The sequence below is a fragment of the Stenella coeruleoalba genome (assembly GCF_951394435.1).
Source record: "Stenella coeruleoalba genome assembly, chromosome: 19".
NCBI classification, from domain to species: Eukaryota; Metazoa; Chordata; class Mammalia; order Artiodactyla; family Delphinidae; genus Stenella; species Stenella coeruleoalba.
In genome coordinates, this window is record NC_137165.1 from 11,449,425 (window position 1) to 11,467,601 (window position 18,177).

Sequence of the window (18,177 nt, forward strand, 5' to 3'; positions counted from 1 at the left end):
CTAGGTACCAAAAGGGGGACTCTGTAAAGATGTCACGATGTGATTGATTGATTGATTGCTTTTGCCTGGGAACATTCACAGACTCCTCCCTCCATCACTCGGAGCACGTTTTAGTGCATTAGCCCGTGCCAAGCTGCTCCCTTCTTTTGCAGGATGGAGCATTTTCTTTCTGGGGAAACTTCCTAAGGCTTCTCTCCAAAGAACTCATTTCCTTCTGCTTCGATGGAGCGCTGTTTGTTCTTTCTTTACCCTTCAATTCAGACAAACATGAATATCAGAACTAAAGAGACCCTAGGGATGATCTAGACCTTTTTGTTTATTGTGGGACAATACATATAAAGTTTACCATTAGTGACATTTAGTGCATTTTAATAGGAATACTTGACTTAATAAAGTCTAAATTAGTCATATTCCCTACCCTCCTTACAAACAATATATGGATTTGAGAACATGTTGACTCCGATTCTCTATTCCCGCCTTATATGTAAATGCTATGGAATTTAGTTTCACCTTGTTTTTTTTGTTTGTTTTTTTTTTTTGTGGTACACGGGCCTCTCACTGCTGTGGCCTCTCCCACTGCGGAGCACAGGCTCCGGACACGCAGGCCCAGCAGCCATGGCTCACAGGCCCAGCCGCTCCGCGGCATGTGGGACCCTCCCGGACCGGGGCACGAACCCACGTCCCCTGCATCGGCAGGCGGACTCTCAACCACTGCGCCACCAGGGAAGCCCCTCACCTTGTTTTCATACTATCCCTCTTTAGTCATTATTATCATTGTCATTTTATGCAATTCATGCCTGCTTGGATATACTCACACATTCACCTTTCTCTTTGCTCACGTTCTTTCTTAAATCCCAAGCTTTCCGTCTGGGTAGGATTTCTCCCTTCCTGAAATACACGTCTAGGTAGTTCCCTCAGCAAGAAGCTGCGAGGAGTAAATTTTTAGTTGCCTGCACAGGTACTTTTTTCCTGCATTACTGAATGGTAGTTTAACTGGGTGTCCAATTCTACGTTAACCGTTATCTTCTCTTAGCGTTTTGAAGTTTATTCCACCGTCTTCCCACCTCCATGATTGCTGTTGATAAGTCTGCTCTCAGTGTAACTGCCATTCTCTTGTGGATAACCCTTTTTCTTTGGTTGATTTCAAGATCCTCTTTGCCTTTGATCTTCCTGGTTTCACTGCAATGCATCCAAGAGAAGATTTCTTTTTATTCATCCTGCTTAAAACAATATGCTCAAGTGTGTTTATTTTTTTCTTTCTTCTTCAGAATTTCTCCTGCCCAAATCTAAAGATTTCGTTCTGCCTTAATCAGTTCTGAAAAGTCTCAGCTCTAATCTCTTGGAATCCCCAATCTTCCCTAACCCCTCCATGTTCTCCCAGCTCTTTCTGTGGAACATATTAGATGTACATCAGGCCTTCTCGTTCTATCCTCGTGTCCCTTAACCTTTCACATTTTCTCTTCCTCTCTCCTATGTTCTGAATAATTTCCTCAAATCCTATTTTCAAGTTCATTCTTTCTTGGCCAAATCTAACTTGCTATTTTTAAGCCTATCCATTGAGGTTCAGTGTCTGTATTTTTCATTTCAAAAAGTTCTGTTTATCTCTCTTTCAAATTCACCTACTCTTTTTTTCATAGGGTCATATTCTTTTCTCTTGTTTGAATCATTTTTAATTAATTTATTTTACAGTCTTTCTCCTATAGTTCTGTTATCTGAACTCCTTGGAGACTAATCCTGCTAATGGTTGTGTCTGTGACTCTTACCCAAGGTAGAGTGTTTCCTTGTGTGTACATTTGAATCACGAGCTTCAATTTGGTGAGACTCTATCTGTGAGAATCCTGTATGACCTAGTTTGGGATTATGTAACCTCCAGAGGGATTTTGTGATTGCTTCTGCCATACATCCCAAATTTTACATGAATTCTTCTGCTTGGGTATTCCCAGAGCCTGAGGATTTTGTAAATCTGAACCCCAAATACAAGAATGGCATGAGCCTTGGATTTTGAGTTTTCAGGAGTGTCAGTTTCGCTTCCGCACCCTCAATTTCTAGTCCAAGGTAGACAAGCTCTCTTGCCACTTTCCTTTTCCAATTAGCCGATTCTTTTCTCTTAGCCACCACAGGTTAGCCTTCAAGGTTCCCAGCTTTACGCAGGGAAAGGGGAATCTTACTTCCAATTCCACATCTTGTGTGGATGGGACTCTTCTCTTATCCAAGCTCTTAGATACAAGATTGGCCCCACATCTCCTCCTGAAGTGTCAGCTCATGTGCTTAACAGGTCAGGTCTTCATTCCTGGAACATGGACCTTGCTTGCTTGCAAAGTCAGCTCAGTGAATGTCGTATTTTATCCAGCATTTCAGAGTGGGAATATTTCAGGTTGTCTTGCCTATTGTATTGTCCACCATTAAAGCTGAGGTCATTTTAATATTTGAAGTATGACTCATAATTGCAGGACAGATGCCGTCCAATCTCAGACTCTGTGACATATTCTCCAGTTGGGAAACCAGATATTCCTCCTTCATCCCTTTCAAGTCAGGCTGCTGAAGATCAAACTTCCACAGCAGAGAAAGACGTCCGTCCAAAGACGAAAACTACAAGCAGATTTCCCCTTCTTTCTGAAAAGTCAACGCGGCAGGCACCAAGAGGCACAAACAAAACCACGGATCTGCCTTTGAAGTCTGATGGCAAGCTCAGGGGCTCCTCTCCTGTAGAAGACGAGACAGCCTATGACATTCTGAGGAGGTGTTCTCAGTGTGGCATCGTACTTCCCCTGCCAACGCTAACCCAACATCAGGTACCCAGCCTCCATTCTCTCCTCATCCGGCTGGGAGCCATCTGGACAGTGTTTAAAGAAATCCAAGACCTGCAGGATATTCTCAGACATCTTTATCTCCCCTTTCTCTGTGTGTCCAAATCCATTCTCATAGCACCTATCACCTGGTTATATATGTGCATCATCTCCCACCTCTGAAGGCAGAGCCAGATCTTTCATCTCTGTATCTCCAGTTCGCAGCCCAGGGAATAACCACAGCAAATGCCCCAAAACTGTGGAGCAAACAAATGGACAGAGCATACCCAATCTAGCTGTCTAGGTCATAGCGTAGATAAGGCAATCCAGGCCCAGAGATGAGAGCCTTGGTCAAGATACTAAGTCAGTTGGTATCTTACCTCCAGCAGATCAGGATTTGCAGCCTCAAAAGCCTGATTTTTTACATCCTAGATTATTTTCCAATAATAATAAGAATTAGTATGAGGTAGTTAACCATTATGCACCAGTTACAATGCAAAGCTCTTTACAAATGGTTAATCATTATAAAAAACATGCAGGTATTTTATCCCTATCTTACAGATAAGGAAGCCAGACAGAAAGGTTGAGTAGCTTCCCCAGGATTATACAACTAGAGAGTGGCAGAATCCAGCCTAAAATACATGTGTATATAGTTCCAAAGCTTATGCTTTTAAGCCCCAAACAGGATGCCTCACTCAAAAAAAAAAAAAAGCTTTCATTATTTGATGTCTTTCAAAATACAAAAGTACTAGATACTACTAAATACTAGATTTTGTTGTAACCAGTTGACATGATACCATACAAACAAATAGAAAGATAAAGCGCATCCTCCCCCACCCCCACCCCCCTTCCCCAGTCCCACGCCCTGAGATGCTAGTTTCAGTATCCTGGTGGGTGTCCTCCCAAAGCTTTAACTGTTCACACAAACACGAGCAAGCCTCTATGGGGTTTGAATTGTTTTTTCTTTTCCCCTATATATCATCTTCCTATATTCATTACTCTGCCATTTGCCTTTTTCACTGAATATATGATGCACACTCCTTACAAAAAAGTAGACCTAGATCTCGTTTTTTCTAACTTCTTCTCTGTATGCACACAGCACCTGATTTTACAAAGCTGAGTGAATTTCGTACTTGCTGGGGGTGTTATTAGCGCAGTATTTCCTTGCCTCCCACACTTTGAAATTTCCTTCCGTACTTCCCTCCATCCTTACATAATAGGCTCGCCGAATTTAGCAAATAAAAATTCATTACTTGGGACAGAAATAACTATAAAATAATTGCATGAGACATACAAAAAACATTCTTTGTTTCTCTGAAATTAACTGGACATCTTGTATTTTATCTGGCAACTCTGTTGTATAACCACTCACACACATACACAGTTGGAGTCCAATTATACACATTTCTTTGCATCTTAATGTTATGATTCATCAATACCCAAGGACATCCCTCCAAGTCAAATGATGTTGCCCCCCGCTTTTTAATGGCATAAGAGTCCATGGTGTGGGTATCCTCTAAACTGTTCATCCACCCGCCTCATGGTGATAGATAGGCCTCTATTAAACATTGTCCCAAGCCTCCCATAGACCCCTCATGGCTCACTGGGCTCCATACATTTTCTATGCCATCTGTAGCTCAGGGTTCCTGCTCCGGGAACTGGGGATAGGATTGCCCAGAGATATCCTAGGAACTAACACTCCCCACTTTAAACACACTGACCTTCTTTAATGTCCATTTCTTTAGGAGAAATGCTGGTGGTTAGCTTCATCAAAAGGAAAACAAGCGAGAAGTTCCAGCTAGCTTTGGAAAAGAAAAGGTACAATGGATTTAGAAGATTTTGTTTTTACCCTGGTTTTTCTGCTTGCTTTCTGTGCTAGTCTTTCCTTGTGAAAAGAGATGGGTTTTATTCACTGGGTTTCTTTCTTGTAGAAGAAAAGGTTTGGATTCTGTTTTCCTCCTTTTGAGCCGAGATGTTGGTTTCCCCAAGAGCTCCAGATAAACCAGAAGAAAAAAGGGCTCTGACCCTTCTGCCTGAGAATTCTGATCAAGCGTCTAGGCTCCACACAGCCTGGACACCTTAGGGAACCCAGCTTTGTCCCCGAAGAATAAAAAAGCCCTCCCTGAAAACTTGTCCTCCACCTTTTTGTAGATTTTTCATTGGTTTTCCAGGGCCACGGATGGCAGCGGCTAGCACGGCAAGGAAAGGGGAGTGGCAGCAAAGAAGAAAGGGGAGAAAGGAAGAGAAAAATGAGGCTGGGTGGCAGGGGAGAGCCAGAAAGCACAAAGACGTGCTAGTGAGGGCTGTTAGTTGGGAGACACCTAGAGATGCAGCCCACCTCCCAGCAAACAGCACACGCTACCTTTCTGCCTGGCCCGTGGGGAGACCCCAGACCCCACCAGGGAAGGAAGGGCCCAGGACACCCCACCCTCCCGAAACTGGAAAAGTGGGGCATTTCTCAAGCTTTGTCAAGTTGTCGAAGTCAGGTTTGCTTAAGACTTTCTTTAGGTCGGCAGCGACAGTGGTTTCCCGAAGAGAGGCCCCGCATGCTGGGTCCCCGGGACTGGACAGGACCCCGAGGATGGGTCAGGACAGGAAAGGTGGCGACTGCGCGGGCCTGCGCCCCAAGTCTGGGGGCAGAACCTCTTCCTCGCAAGAGGAGGGACGGGCAGGGGTCGCGGGGCCCAGCCTTCCGCCTCTGGTCCCCCCGGCCAGGGCGCCTTCCCGGGCCACCTGCGCGGGGACCCGTCTTGACCCGCACGCGCACGATCGGTTGAGCTGGCAGCCCCAGGTTTGGGCCCCGCGGCCGCGGGCTTGAGCAGAGCCCGGCAAGTGGGGGCGCGTCACAAAGGCGGCCGGCCCCTCGGCCTCTAGCCCCTGCGGGGCCGGGCGCGGAGCCCACCGCCGGTGGCGTCGGAGCCGAGGCGGCGCGGGCGCAGCAGGCCGGCGCTCGCGGTCCCAGCAGCCCGAGCAGCGAGCGGCGGGTAAGGCGACGCGAGCGGGCGCAGGCCGAGAACGCCCCGAGGCCAGCGCGGGGGTGCGGGGCTGCCCTCCTCACCTGCCGCCCACGCAAGGCTCCTGGGCCACCTCCCCTCCCCGGGTGATCGGACACGTAGGTTTCCTCCCAGGCTCGGCAGCTGTGTGACGTGGTAAACCCAGCCTAGGTTCCAGCGTCCTTAGGCTGGGTTGGAATCCCGCTCCCCACCTAGCACGCCATCTCACCGGGACACTTTCCTAACCTCCCATTTGTAAATACCTTCCCTACAGGGATGTTTTGGAAGCACCTTGCCACCCACATTCTGATGGCAGCAAACACTTGTATAATAACATTTACTGTGTGCCAGGCACTGTTCTGGTGCTTTCCGTATATCAGCCCGTTTAATCCCCCCAACGCTAGGAGAAAGGTACTATTATTACCCATATTTACAGATGTGGAGACTGAGGCATAAATAAATTAATTAACTTGCCTAAGGTCACATACCGCAGTTGACAGAACCAGGATCCAACCCACTAAGCTGCAAGAGGGGAGGTTCCAGGCGGTGACATGACTTTTGGACCACTTGCAACACCTTTTCCAGCCCACCAAAGATGTTCTTCCAATCCCCCTGCCCCCCATGGCTTAAAGTGTCGTATAATTCTTCAGACCCTGTGACCTTGCTGGGTCAAAGGGCTTCGATTAGCTTTCTAACTGGTTTAGCTTTTTTCTTTTCTTTTTTCTTTTCTTTTCTTTTCTTTTCTTTTCTTTTCCCTTGACCGCTCTGGGAGGCTTGTGGGATCTTAGTTCCCTGAACAGGGATCTAACTGGTGCCGCCTGCAGTGGAAGTGAGGAGTCCTAACCACTGGACCGCCAGGGAAGTCCCTGGTTTAGCTTTTCTTGAGCATCTCTTAGGTGACTGGCTCCTTACTAAGTGCCGTGGAGTCCCCTAGCCCCGGGCAGTTTATATGTGATTGAAGACACAATCTTATTTCTTCATTAGTTAAATGTTTAAGAACTTCCTCAAAAGAAGAATGAGGCTGTCCCTAGTCTCAAGGAGTGTGTGGGTTTCTGGGAGAGAAAGGCTTAGATTATACTAAGATTATACTAAGGATGGACACAGAGAGAGGGGAAAGAGAAGGGGAGCCGGCTGACCCCACTGGAGCCCTGTGTCCTGGGTGGGGGCAGGCTGCTACCAGTTCCCGTGTGGAAGTCTGTCTGGGTGGGAGATGGGAGGGCCGGCTGGAGGCAGGGACCAAACTGTTCTGTAGGTGATCATGGGGTAGGGAGGACAGAGGCACAGGGGAAGACCCCCAAATAGGTCCCCTACGGGAGCTTGCTTGAGGATGCTCATCGCCACTGTGCTGTCGTGGGGAGCTGGAAGAGGCCTGGGGGTCCATCACAGGGAGAGTGGGTAAGAGAGAGAAGGGGATACCCACCGCCGGGTCTATTCAGATGACAGATGCCGTGTGAGCCGTACGCAGGGCAACGTGAATGATGCTTACGGACGCTGAACACACATTTGGCAAGCGCGCACACAACCAAAAAGCAGCGCATCAAACACGCTGGAATAGTTGCCTGTGGTGGGGAGCAATGGAGTGGGACATAGAATTAAAAGGGAATAAATGAATAAATAGAATCAAAGAGCGGTCTTGCACAGACAAGTGTCTGTCCCGAACTGAAAATTATGATTAACTTGTCCCTCTGAACCCAAGGCCTGAAAAGTGGACGTAGGAAAAAAGTATAAGAGAAAGAGTAAGAAAGCCCAGGTCTAGCCTGAGTCTTGTTACTAACTTGCTGTGTGACCATAGGCAAGCCCCTTCACCTCTCTGTGCCTAGTTTCCACGGGTTAAAAAAAAAAAATCAATTTTCAGATCTCTTCCAGCTCTGAGTTTTTGTGAACCACAATGAATGATCTTGGGTTACCTGGTAAAGAAGCCAATAAAAGCTTTATGGAGTGGTAGGGCTTGAACTTTAAAAATGGGGGGTTTGGGAGACATAAAGAAAAGGAAGGTAGTTCTCAGGCAGGGGAAGCATTGAAAGCAAAGCTATGAAGATTACAGCAGATGGCTATGAAAAGTCTGACCGAGGGCTCAGTGTATCTGGCGGGGCCTTAGCCCAGTTCTTCCCTGGGACTCCCTAGCCTGGCTGGGGATACCACCTGCAATCCAACAGCCAAGTCAGAGACCTTTCAGTCCTCCCAGTTCAGGTGTTCACCAGTTACCAAATCATGTCTACCCACCCCGATTCCCACTATAATGCCACCCTAGTCCCAGGCTTCAAGCCTGGCCTCTACTATGGACCATCCTTCCTCCATTCCCCCAGAGTATTCTTTCTTTACCTCAAGACTGACCACGTCGCTTCTGGGCGTGTGATCCTTCGACCTGCCCTGACCTCAGCTGATGTTCTCCACTTTTGTTCTGCTGCTGCACCTTTTGAATATAAACAGAGCCATCAGCAATGTTGCTCAACACAGACACTGATTCTCATCCAGAGAAGATGTCAGAATTCCAAAGTCTTAGGGAGAGGGGACAGTGAGAATCCCTGGCTGTAGGACACGGCCTTTATCACATCATTCAGAACATCTTGAATGATGCCCTTGAACCAGCACTTCCCACTGCTCCAGCTCCAGTTCCATCACTCCCCGACCCTCACAAGTTAAGCTCCAAGCAATTTTTAGTTCCGTGAATGTGAACACATCACGCATACTCACAGTTCTGTGGCTTTGCCCATCTTGTTCCCTCTGCCTGGAATATACCAGTTCCTCCACCACCAACCTGTCTGCCTTGCAAATCCTACTCACCCTGCAAAACCCAGCTCAGATGCCACCTCCTCTGAGCAGCCCTCTCTACTTCTTCTTACACAGACAGAACTAATACCCCCGTTTGTGCCACCCTGCACCATGAATATGCCTGAGGATTTTCATGCCTCCCACAGTGCTGTCATTGAGTCCTGGTCTATGTCCCTGACAGACCCCTGATAGGCTGTGACTCCTTGCAGGTGTGCACAGTATGGTGGATTTATCATTGCATCCCCTGCACCAGCCCAGTACCAACACATGGGGCCATAGTGCAAGTTTGTTCCATTGGGTTTAATACGTGTTTGGCAGGTAATGGTTCTTCCTTTTTACTCCCCACAGAAAACAAGTGATTGCTTTTCTTTCCTCATTTTTGGAAGCCCTGCCTACCACACAGCTGCAGTGGACATCCCGGTTCCTTGATGGACGAAGAAGGCCAACTGACCCAGCCCCAAGACCAGAGCTGCTGGGCCACCCTGCCCGATGTGTGCCTACATCGTATTTTCTGGTGGCTGGGAGACAAGGACAGGTCCAGAGCAGCCCTTGTCTGCAGAAGGTGGAACCAGATGATGTATTCGGCCGACCTCTGGCGATACAGGGCCATCACATTTAGTGGGAGACATTCCAGGGTACACGCGTACGAATTTGAGTCGGCTGTTTGGTATGTTAAGAAATTTGGTCGTTATCTGGAGCACCTGGAGATCAAATTCCTGACTCCTTACAGCGTTGTCCTGACCAAGAAGTTCCAGGTCACCATGCAAGGCCTTCTGTCGTGTCTGGGCAAGAGAAACAACCGTCTGAAATCTCTCTCCATCCAGTACCTGGAACTGGACCGCCTGGTCTGGAGGAACAGCGTCAGAAGCTTGTTCTTGAAAAGCTTGAGCTCCTTCTTGAAGAAAATGGGCAAACACCTGGATCATCTCAACCTAAAAGGGGCCAGGCTCACCGTGGAGCAGGGCTGCGACATCCTCAACTCCCTGAGCTACTTACGGACAGAGAGTGCGGTGTCAGAGCTCAACATCGAGGACTATTTCAGCCACCGCCTCGCTGTCTACAGCAGCCCCCAGTTCAACCAGACCATGGCCACGTTCCGCAACCTGGTGTCCCTGACCCTCAACTACAACTGCATCTCCGATGAGCTGCTGGAGAACTTGGGTGAGAACAATGCCGGCACCCTCTGGAGCATGAACATCAAGTGCCACGTTCATGACCCCCACGGGCAGGTCGTCTGGGGCATGTCCTGGGCCAAGCTGGCCAGGTACGCCACCAAGCTGAAAGTCAACTTCGTCTTTGAGAAAGTCGTGCAGTATGAGCGCTTGGCCCGGATCCTCCTACAGGAGATCCCGATCAGGAGCATCAGTCTGCGAAACTGCTCTTTCAGCAACCCCGACTGGTCCATGAAGCCCACTCTGACGGATCTCCTGCCCACCTTCCGGCACACTCTGCAGGTAGGTATGAGCTGAGGGCTGGGAGGCTTGTGAGGAGCGGCTGCCCCTCAGGTTCCTGCTCCCTGCTCTTGCCTGGGCTTGCACACACTCACTCAAGGTCAAATTGAGGTTCTGGGAAACGTCACCAAACTAAGCCTCGCCCGGTCCCCAAGACCGCAGCAGAGGACAAAAGCTACTGCTCACTTCCTAGACGTGGAACCAATTCCTGATTGTCTGTCAACCAAGGAGAGCGCCTATATCCCTGGCTCAGAGCTGTGAGGCCTGAGCGCGCAGGTGCCTCTACAGGTGAGAAGCAGGTCAGCAGCTTCTGCTTCTCCACCCAGCCACAGCAGCACACAGGCCCCAGTGTGACTCCACACCAGGCAAAAAGCCAAATTTGTCCCAAGTTACAGAAGAGCTCAGAGGTGTGGGCAGCTCCCCATCTATAAAATCAGGATCATTTTGTCCCCACGCCGAAGACCTCTCAGCTGTGAGGGTTGATACTCAAGCGTATAAGTACCACTACGAACAGTGAGGGATGACAGAGTGCTAAGAGCTCATTGATGCTCACACAGCCCTGCAGTGGGCAGGCTGACATCATAGCCATTCGGTGCTGCCCATGGCCACCTGGTTAGTCCATCGCAGGGCCAGGACCACCACTTTGGTCTCCAGACTCCAGATACATTGCCTTGAAACTCCAAGTCTCATAAATTTGGATGAGATCACTTTCATTCCCAAATCCCTTCTTCCGACCACTGCTTGTCCAGTGCCCCTTATCTAAAGCACTTGAACCACCATGGGCTACCAGGCCAAAGCCGGGTCATGAAAGTGTTATGGAATGATCCAACCAGTCCCAGCATCTCTGTCCACATCCGTCTTCCCCTCTGGTGCTTTTCCAGAAACTAAGTTTTGAGTTCAACAACAACCATGAGTCTCTGGACGAGGAGCTGCACCTCCTCATCTTATCCTGCAGGGAGTTGTTTTACTTCAACATCTGGGCTTTCCTTGATGTTAACTTTGTGGAGCAGATCCTGAAGAGTCAGGAAGAAGGGCGGTGTGCCCTGCGCACACTCAAGGTAAGAGCCCGCCCGGGGTGGGTTCCACGGGGATCGGGCAAGGGCATCCAGGCCCCTGGGCGGGCAGGCGTCCAGCCCCAGCGTTCCTGCTCTGGGATGAAGGTCAGGAGCGAGGCAGGGCATGGGGGCTGGATGTCTCACAAGTCCGTCCATTGGAAGTTAACAATCTCACGGAAGGGAATCTGGAGGTTTCATCCTTAGCTGGGCTTGGGCTTTTCCTGGTTCTGCCAACAATTGTACGTGTACATCATTCAGATTGTCTTTGGGGTCTGGGTGATGTAGCCACTGTGTGTGTGTGTGTGTGTGTGTGTGTGTGTGTGTGTGCGCGTGTGTGTGTGTGCGTGCGCACACGCGGGGGTGTTTGTCTATCGGCACAGGTGAGAATTTATACAAACAGATATGAGACGCCTGAAGAGGACAGGACACTGCGGCATATTTACAGGAAGTACAGAATGCTGATCGATTCAGAGTTTAACTATTTTTCCGTCGCTTACTGCATGACGTAAGGAGCGCTCTCCAGAGGAAGAAAGCCAAGAGCACTTTGACCTTGACAATCCGAGCCTCACAGAATGACACTTCGGGCATCCCTTACCCCCAGCCCTCTTTCTCCTCTCTCTCCTCTTTGCTAGTTTCACACCAACATGACACCCCAGCAACGGCTGGGACTTCTGGTCATGTGAAGACCCCAGGTGACTTTAAAGTGCTATATTTACCAACTATCTGGGTGTGATTTCTTTTTTTTGTCATTTGGTTTTGCTTTTTGACCCTCACTCAGCCACAGAACTGAAAGCCCAAAGCCGCTTGGAGCAGTGTCTTACTCGGGGACCCTGACTCTTGCTAATCTCCCTCCGGAAAAGGTGTAAGTAGCCAGAGAGCAAATGGAGCTGCATTTTCCACTGACTGTCAGCGTCAGTTCAGAAACACTTTCTATCCCGGCTGACCTTCACATGAGAGCCTTCTGCCACTGACGCTGGCCAGGCCTGATCTCAGATGAAAGAAATTCACCAGCACATCCTAGAGTGAAGCAGGGAAATTCCCTTGTTTAGAAGGAGCCTGCTCAGAGCGGGAACTCCCTCCCACAGGAGATCAGCCCCTAATTTATCAGTGTTGTGGACTTGGGTCTCCCACATCTGCTTTTCTGGGGTCTCCTTTATTCCCCATCCAGGCAGCATGGCGCCCAGCCTGCTACAAACGTTCAGTTCTCATGTGGGGCTGAACCAGAAGTGGCCTTTACACTCATATTCACAAAGAATCTGTAATGTCCTGGAGAACTATTCCTAATGTGATGTTAAGTGAAACTGTGTTTAGCGTGATACCGATCATGTAAAAACACAAACACAGTTTTGTGGGTTTTTTTGCAGTACGCGGGCCTCCCACTGTTGTGGCCTCTCCCATTGCAGAGCACAGGCTCCGGACGCACAGGCCCAGCGGCCATGGCTCACGGGCCCAGCCGCTCCGCGGCATGTGGGATCTTCCCGGACCGGGGCACGAACCCGCGTCCCCTGCATCTGCAGACGGACTCTCAACCACTGCGCCACCAGGGAAGCCCTACAGGGGTTTTTTTAAGCATAGAAGAGATATACCAAAAATCTTAATAGTTATCTCTGGGTGGTGGGATTATGGGTGATTTTTATTTCCCTTTTCATGCTTTCCCCTATCTCTCAAATTTTCTACAAAGACCATGTGTTATTTTTATAGTCACAGGGAAATCTGATGGGTTTTAAACGGGGAATAAGGGTAAATTCCTGAGCCCATGCCATTGACATAGATTGCTTTTGGTCTTTTGAGATTTTTGTGCATATAGTTGCTTATGGGGGGGTTTCCAATAGATAAAAATGAATGTATCTCAGAACATTTTGACAAGTGTCTCACTTGCGATTTTATCTTATCTTTTGTATGTTGTGTCCATATTTATGCTTAGCTTTTCAGGTCTTTGTTCAAGTTCATATTTATCCAGTGCTTTTCAATTTTCACAGGATTTCCACATTCACTGTCATATCTGAATGTCCCCGCAATGCTGTTGGGTGCCTATGGTTCCTGTTTCATGAACATTCAGAAAAGATCAACACTGGCAAGTGGTGTGGAGTCCCTATCTTGTTACCAAACTTGGGTTCTGCTGCTTGTCACTCAAGAATCCAATACTGAGAGACAAGTGTTGGGTAAAAGGAAAGATAGCTTTGTTGAGGAAGCCAGCAATCCTGGGGAGAAGGTGGACTCATGTCCCAAAGAACCAACTCCCCACTGTTGATCAGGGGCAAGAGCTTTTAAAGGGGAGTTTTAGGGGTGCACAGGTGGGTGGGGGGCTACATGCAGAACAGCACAGTCAGCTCCAACAGTCACCTTGAAATTGGTCATGCGGAGGTCTGATCAGCCTCATCTTGATTGTTTTAAGTACAGTTAATCTTCAGTTCCAGGGTCGCTTTGTTCCCATTTCCTTGAGGCCAGTTCTTGAAATTGTGCAAGATGGAGCAGCTCATGTCATGGCCACAGTCTGGTCATCATGTAGGTTACTTCTTCCACCTGGTGGAGGTTTCAGTATCTGTAAAACAGCTCAAAGGATATGGCTCAGAATATTATCTGTAGCCCTTGAGGAGGAACTATATGTCCTTGACTTTCCTTAATGGTTAAACTATGATTATTTTGTCTTCTTTGACTGTTTGCATTTCTTTCTGCATTTTCTTGTCTGATTAAATTTATTCTTTGGCTAAAGTTTTTCTACAGACAAGAGGTGGCAGAGGGTAAGGGGCATCTGTCCCAGAAAGGCCCCATAGGGTCCTGCTTGGTTATAATCTAAGGAGAGCTCCCAGGTCTTAGTTGCTGAAGCCAGAAGGGCCCTTGGGAGCCATCTAGTGCCTGTGGACCAGAGATGAGGCAGCTTGCTTTAGGGGAGAGGGAAGGCTCAGCTGGAGTGCAGACCACCTGGGAGACTGACTGATTGATTGATTGGTGTAATGATTTATTCATGCTGTGGACCAGTTCTGGTTAGTTTCCTTTCGTCCCCAAACACAGGATCTAAGCATAGAGGACTCTTTTATGGAAAACATGTTAACAGAAGTAACATTTTTATGAACACGTTTTCCATAAAAGAGTGGATTTGTTTTCCAGTTTTGCAAATCTCTTGCACATCCCGCTTAATAGCAGACAGCTGTGTTCTCATCCGGGTTTCTGTGGTCTGTCGTAACGTCAGACGCCGTGCGGGGAGCCTCCGCAAAACTCCAGAGAGAATTAAAGTGAAAAAGGCACGTAACGTCTTGCTATTAGTGGATCTCTTGAAAACATGTCTCAAGGACCCTCAAAGATTCCCCTGACCACACAGAGAGCTACCGCACAGACCTTCCTGTTCCCCGAGGAATCGAAACAGCAACAAGCCCGGGAGAGTCCTAGTGGGAACGTGCAGAGCACACGAGGTTTCCGAACCCACGGATTTTTAACAGGTATCCGCTTTTTAATTTACCGCTTTCAGAGGCGCCGTGGTAGGTGGAGACACAGACCTGTGGCCTGGCTGGGTGACAGCTTATCCACGCCTGTCCTCCAGTGCAGGGCAAGAGGCCGGAGGGCTGCTCCCACACGCCTCCCCCGCTGAGGGTCCACAGAGAGCATGCGGTTCTTTGCAGAAACGCGCAGAAGAAACTGGCACGTCCTGTCTTGTATGGACGAGCAGGAAGCACATTCTGACTCCCCAGTGCCTCCTCTCAGCTGTTGGCGGGGCTGATGAAGCCCCGGCCACCAAGTGACTGGGGTCAGCTCCTCAGAATTTACGAAAATAGGAGGAAAGTAGGGCTGTGATCAGACTAAGGTGTAAACGGTTACCCCAGGCAAACTGACAATGAAAGTGCAGTTTTTCGTTTTTGAAAAGACTCTCAGGGGCGGACCTCTGACTCTCTGGGCTGGAAGGGTTCTGAGACTTGGGTTCTTGGTCCACTTAGGCCACTAATTTGTGTGACCCTGCATAAGTTCTTTATCCTGCTCAGGTCTTAGTTTCTGCTGTCTGTCAAATGGGAAAAGCTGAACAGTGTATCACTAAGGTCCTTGAAAGACTAATAATGCTGGGATGGGGTGTGTGACACTGAACCCGGTGTGAATAGCCACATTCCTCAGCCTGGGCTTCCAAGCCAGGCTGCCTGGGTTTGAGTTCTGAGCTGCCCCTCACTTGCTGTGTGCGCTTTGGCAAGTATTCCCTGTCCCCCCGAGTGTTAACAGCTCTGTTTGTGCATGGAAAAATAATAGCACCTCCCACCCGGGTCTGCTGTGAGGGATCAATGATTTAATACATGTAATGCCACACATAAGCCTATCCCTTGGACGTTCAACAAATGTTGGCTTTTATCTTGTTTAACAAATGAGGAAACAGACTCAGCAAAGGAAGGTCACTTGCCCAAAGTCATACAGCCATTTCGTGGCAGAACCAATACTACGGTTTTCTGATTCAGAACCCAGAACTCTTTCTCCCAACCCTAAGGATAAAACGGGAAGAACCCAGTTCCCCTCCCCGTCCCTACTCAGCCCATGCCAGACAGATAATTAACGTGATCACTGGTTGAGTGTTTACTATGCGATAGGTATTAATTCACAGTTTCATTTAGTCCTCACTACAGCTCTTGAAGGTAGAGACTGTTATATCCCTCTTTTAGAGAGAGAAGAAAACTGAGGCTTAGCATGATGAACCTGCCCAAGGTCACACGCTTAGGAAGCTTTGGAAGTGAGCCTCAAACCCAGCCCAACTCCAAAGCCATTCTCTCACTTACCACGTATCGCCTCCCACAGCAAAAAGATTTGGAGTCAATCATACTGTAATTCCATTGAGCACAGGAGCATGTGGAGGAGAGGAGCAATGAAAACTTTTGTTTTACTGTGTTTAGCTTAGAAATGCTGCCGGGTCCAACAGATCTCTTAAGAACCAAGTATTGGAGTAAAACAGTACAATATGAATTCATCGTTATGATGTTTTTAGGATGATGTCATTGTTTCAGAAAAAAACGTCACCAGCGGTAACTTGATAGAAACAATCTTTTATTAACACAAAATAGTCCGCTTCTTTGATGGATACTTACGCCTTTATACAAGTGACCCAAAGAGCTATTCCAGAGAGGGGACCTACAGAAAATTGGATTTGCAGTTGGAGGCCACAGAATTGTATTAGTTCACTGGATGAATATCACACACAGAGATTGCCTGCCTTCCCTGGGTGGTGTTTAGAAAATTAATCTGATTCCTATTCCTCTACATTTGCAAAAGTACAGATTTTAAAAAACAGTCTAGACAGCCACACAGAAAATCTCAAATGCTCAGGTGGTGTGTAAGCCCCTTGAGAGCATACATTTTTGCTTTGTTCGTTGTGTATCCTGCGTGCGTAGAACTGTGCCAGGCACAGCAGAGGCACTCACCATTGAATGATTTAAAATAAGATCTTGTCGGGGTGTGAGTCCACCTTCGTTTACAGTAAATAATTGCTTTTTAAAATATTTATTTATTTGGTTGCACCGGGTCTTAGTTGCGGCAGGCAAGCTCCTTAGTTGCGGCTTGCCAGCTCCTTGGTTGTGGTATGCAAACTCTTAGTTGTGGCATGCATGCGGGATCTAGTTCCCTGACCAGGGATCGAACCCCGGCCCCCTGCATTGGGAGCATGGAGTCCCCTGCACCACCAGGGAAGTCCCTAAATAATTGTTTCAAAGTAAAATGTTTACAGATTTTAAAAATATTTCTTAAAAGTTAATGTGCGTAATAGGAAACTGAAAAACACAAGAAGCAAAAATAGTCACCCATAATCACAGTTTACAGTTTGACGTGTCCTTCTAGGTCCCATGTATGTACCTACACAACTAAACATCCATTTTTATGTAATTAAGATTGTATAGTTATGTATCACGCTTTTTCACACATCATGAATAATCACTGTTTCAAAGACCCAAAGCTATTCAATATATGAGTATTTTGATAACCAAGAATACACTATACCAACTCAATCAAGAAGAAAAAAATGTAATCCTGCCTTTCTTGGCGACAAACATTTCATATAAGACAAAATTGGCAACAGGCCTCTAGCTAAAGATATTGTCAGTTATGATTAAAATACTGCAGTCCCTTCATGTTCAATTAAAAATGAGATATAGGGACTTCCCTGGTGGTCCAGTGGTTAAGACTCCATGCTTCTCCTGCGGGGGGCACAGGTTCAATCCCTAGGTGGGGAACTAAGATCTCTGCATGCCACGTGGCTTGGCGACCCTCCCCCCTCAAAAAAAAAAAAGAGAGATAAAGCAACAGAGTACACAAAGTATAATGCTTCTAAGAGAATTCATTATCCAATGTATACTATTAAAATATTAGCAAGGAGATATGTTTCCATTGACTTACTCAGCAATGTATCTCTATAGTACAGCCGAAAGAGATACACACACATCAGTGGTCAGCCTCAAAATGTAAATATGAACACATCCACACACATCCCTCCCTCTCGAGCCAGCGCACAGCCACAGTGCTTACTGTTCAGAAAGGTGGTTTGGCCAATCCCTTCCCCCCTAAAATAACAGTATTTCATATGAATCTTAACAAAAAGATACTTTCAAAATGTCTTTTTACTACCTCTACTTTTAACATATATCAGGCACTTCAGAACATCCACTAGATACTTCAGAAAAGCACTTAGCATTGTCAACTATTTATACAGCAGTGAGGAATAAATTGCACACACAGAACAATGGTTATGACATGGAAATGTCTCCCAAGTGTGACCAGTCTGGCACAGAGCTTCCTTCCTTCCTCCTCAAGGTCTGCCACTCCATGTCCTCTAACCCACGTATGTGTGGGACGTACGTAGACCTGGATCACCCCGATGTCACCTCTAGAGGTGATTTAACTGTTCCATTTCAAAATGTCATTTCCAGAAGACATTTCTTTCCTACGACTTTTTAAAAAAACAAATAGGCATTTACAAGGTGTGCGATTTTCTAACTGTTATCCGTGGGCAACCTCTTTACATCTAGAAGGCCTAGATGGGGCAAGTTTTCTTTTGAAAAGTGGTGGCGGGTGGAGGGTGGTGAGTTGTGAGTAGCTTTTTCGTATTATATAGACAGGCCTTCTATAAACAGCCAGCCAAAAGGTGGTGCGCACTTCCCATTGG

General features: G+C 47.6%; 2 protein-coding genes across 6 annotated transcripts in view; both read left to right on the forward strand.

Annotated features, from left to right (window-relative positions):
- Positions 1-8,959, forward strand: part of XAF1 (XIAP associated factor 1) — an 84,599-nt gene extending 75,640 nt beyond the window's left edge. For 2 of the 3 annotated variants that reach the window (XM_079903756.1, XM_079903758.1), the window contains 3 exons: positions 2,451-2,792; positions 4,532-4,604; positions 8,900-8,959. In XM_079903756.1, coding sequence (XP_079759882.1) covers positions 2,451-2,792; positions 4,532-4,588 — 399 coding nt within the window. In that variant the 3' untranslated portion in view covers positions 4,589-4,604; positions 8,900-8,959. Of the gene's footprint in view, positions 1-2,450; positions 2,793-4,531; positions 4,605-4,717; positions 4,778-8,899 lie in introns of those variants that run through there. The other variant, XM_079903757.1, reaches the window with a different exon arrangement.
- Positions 4,535-13,310, forward strand: FBXO39 (F-box protein 39; the record flags this gene model as incomplete). 3 transcript variants are annotated; one of them, XM_079903754.1, is made up of 3 exons in its annotated part: positions 4,535-4,604; positions 8,938-10,005; positions 10,884-11,579. In XM_079903754.1, 2 exons carry the CDS (start codon positions 8,980-8,982, stop codon positions 11,259-11,261), a joined length of 1,404 nt encoding a protein of 467 aa, XP_079759880.1. In that variant the 3' UTR covers positions 11,262-11,579. The 3 variants fall into 3 exon arrangements, with proteins under 3 accessions (XP_079759880.1, XP_079759879.1, XP_079759881.1); XM_079903753.1 differs by lacking the exon at positions 4,535-4,604 and having other exon boundaries at positions 8,967-10,005; positions 10,884-11,060; positions 11,438-13,310; XM_079903755.1 differs by lacking the exon at positions 4,535-4,604 and having other exon boundaries at positions 8,980-10,005; positions 10,884-11,060; positions 11,458-11,571.
- Between the last annotated feature and the right edge of the window lie 4,867 nt (positions 13,311-18,177).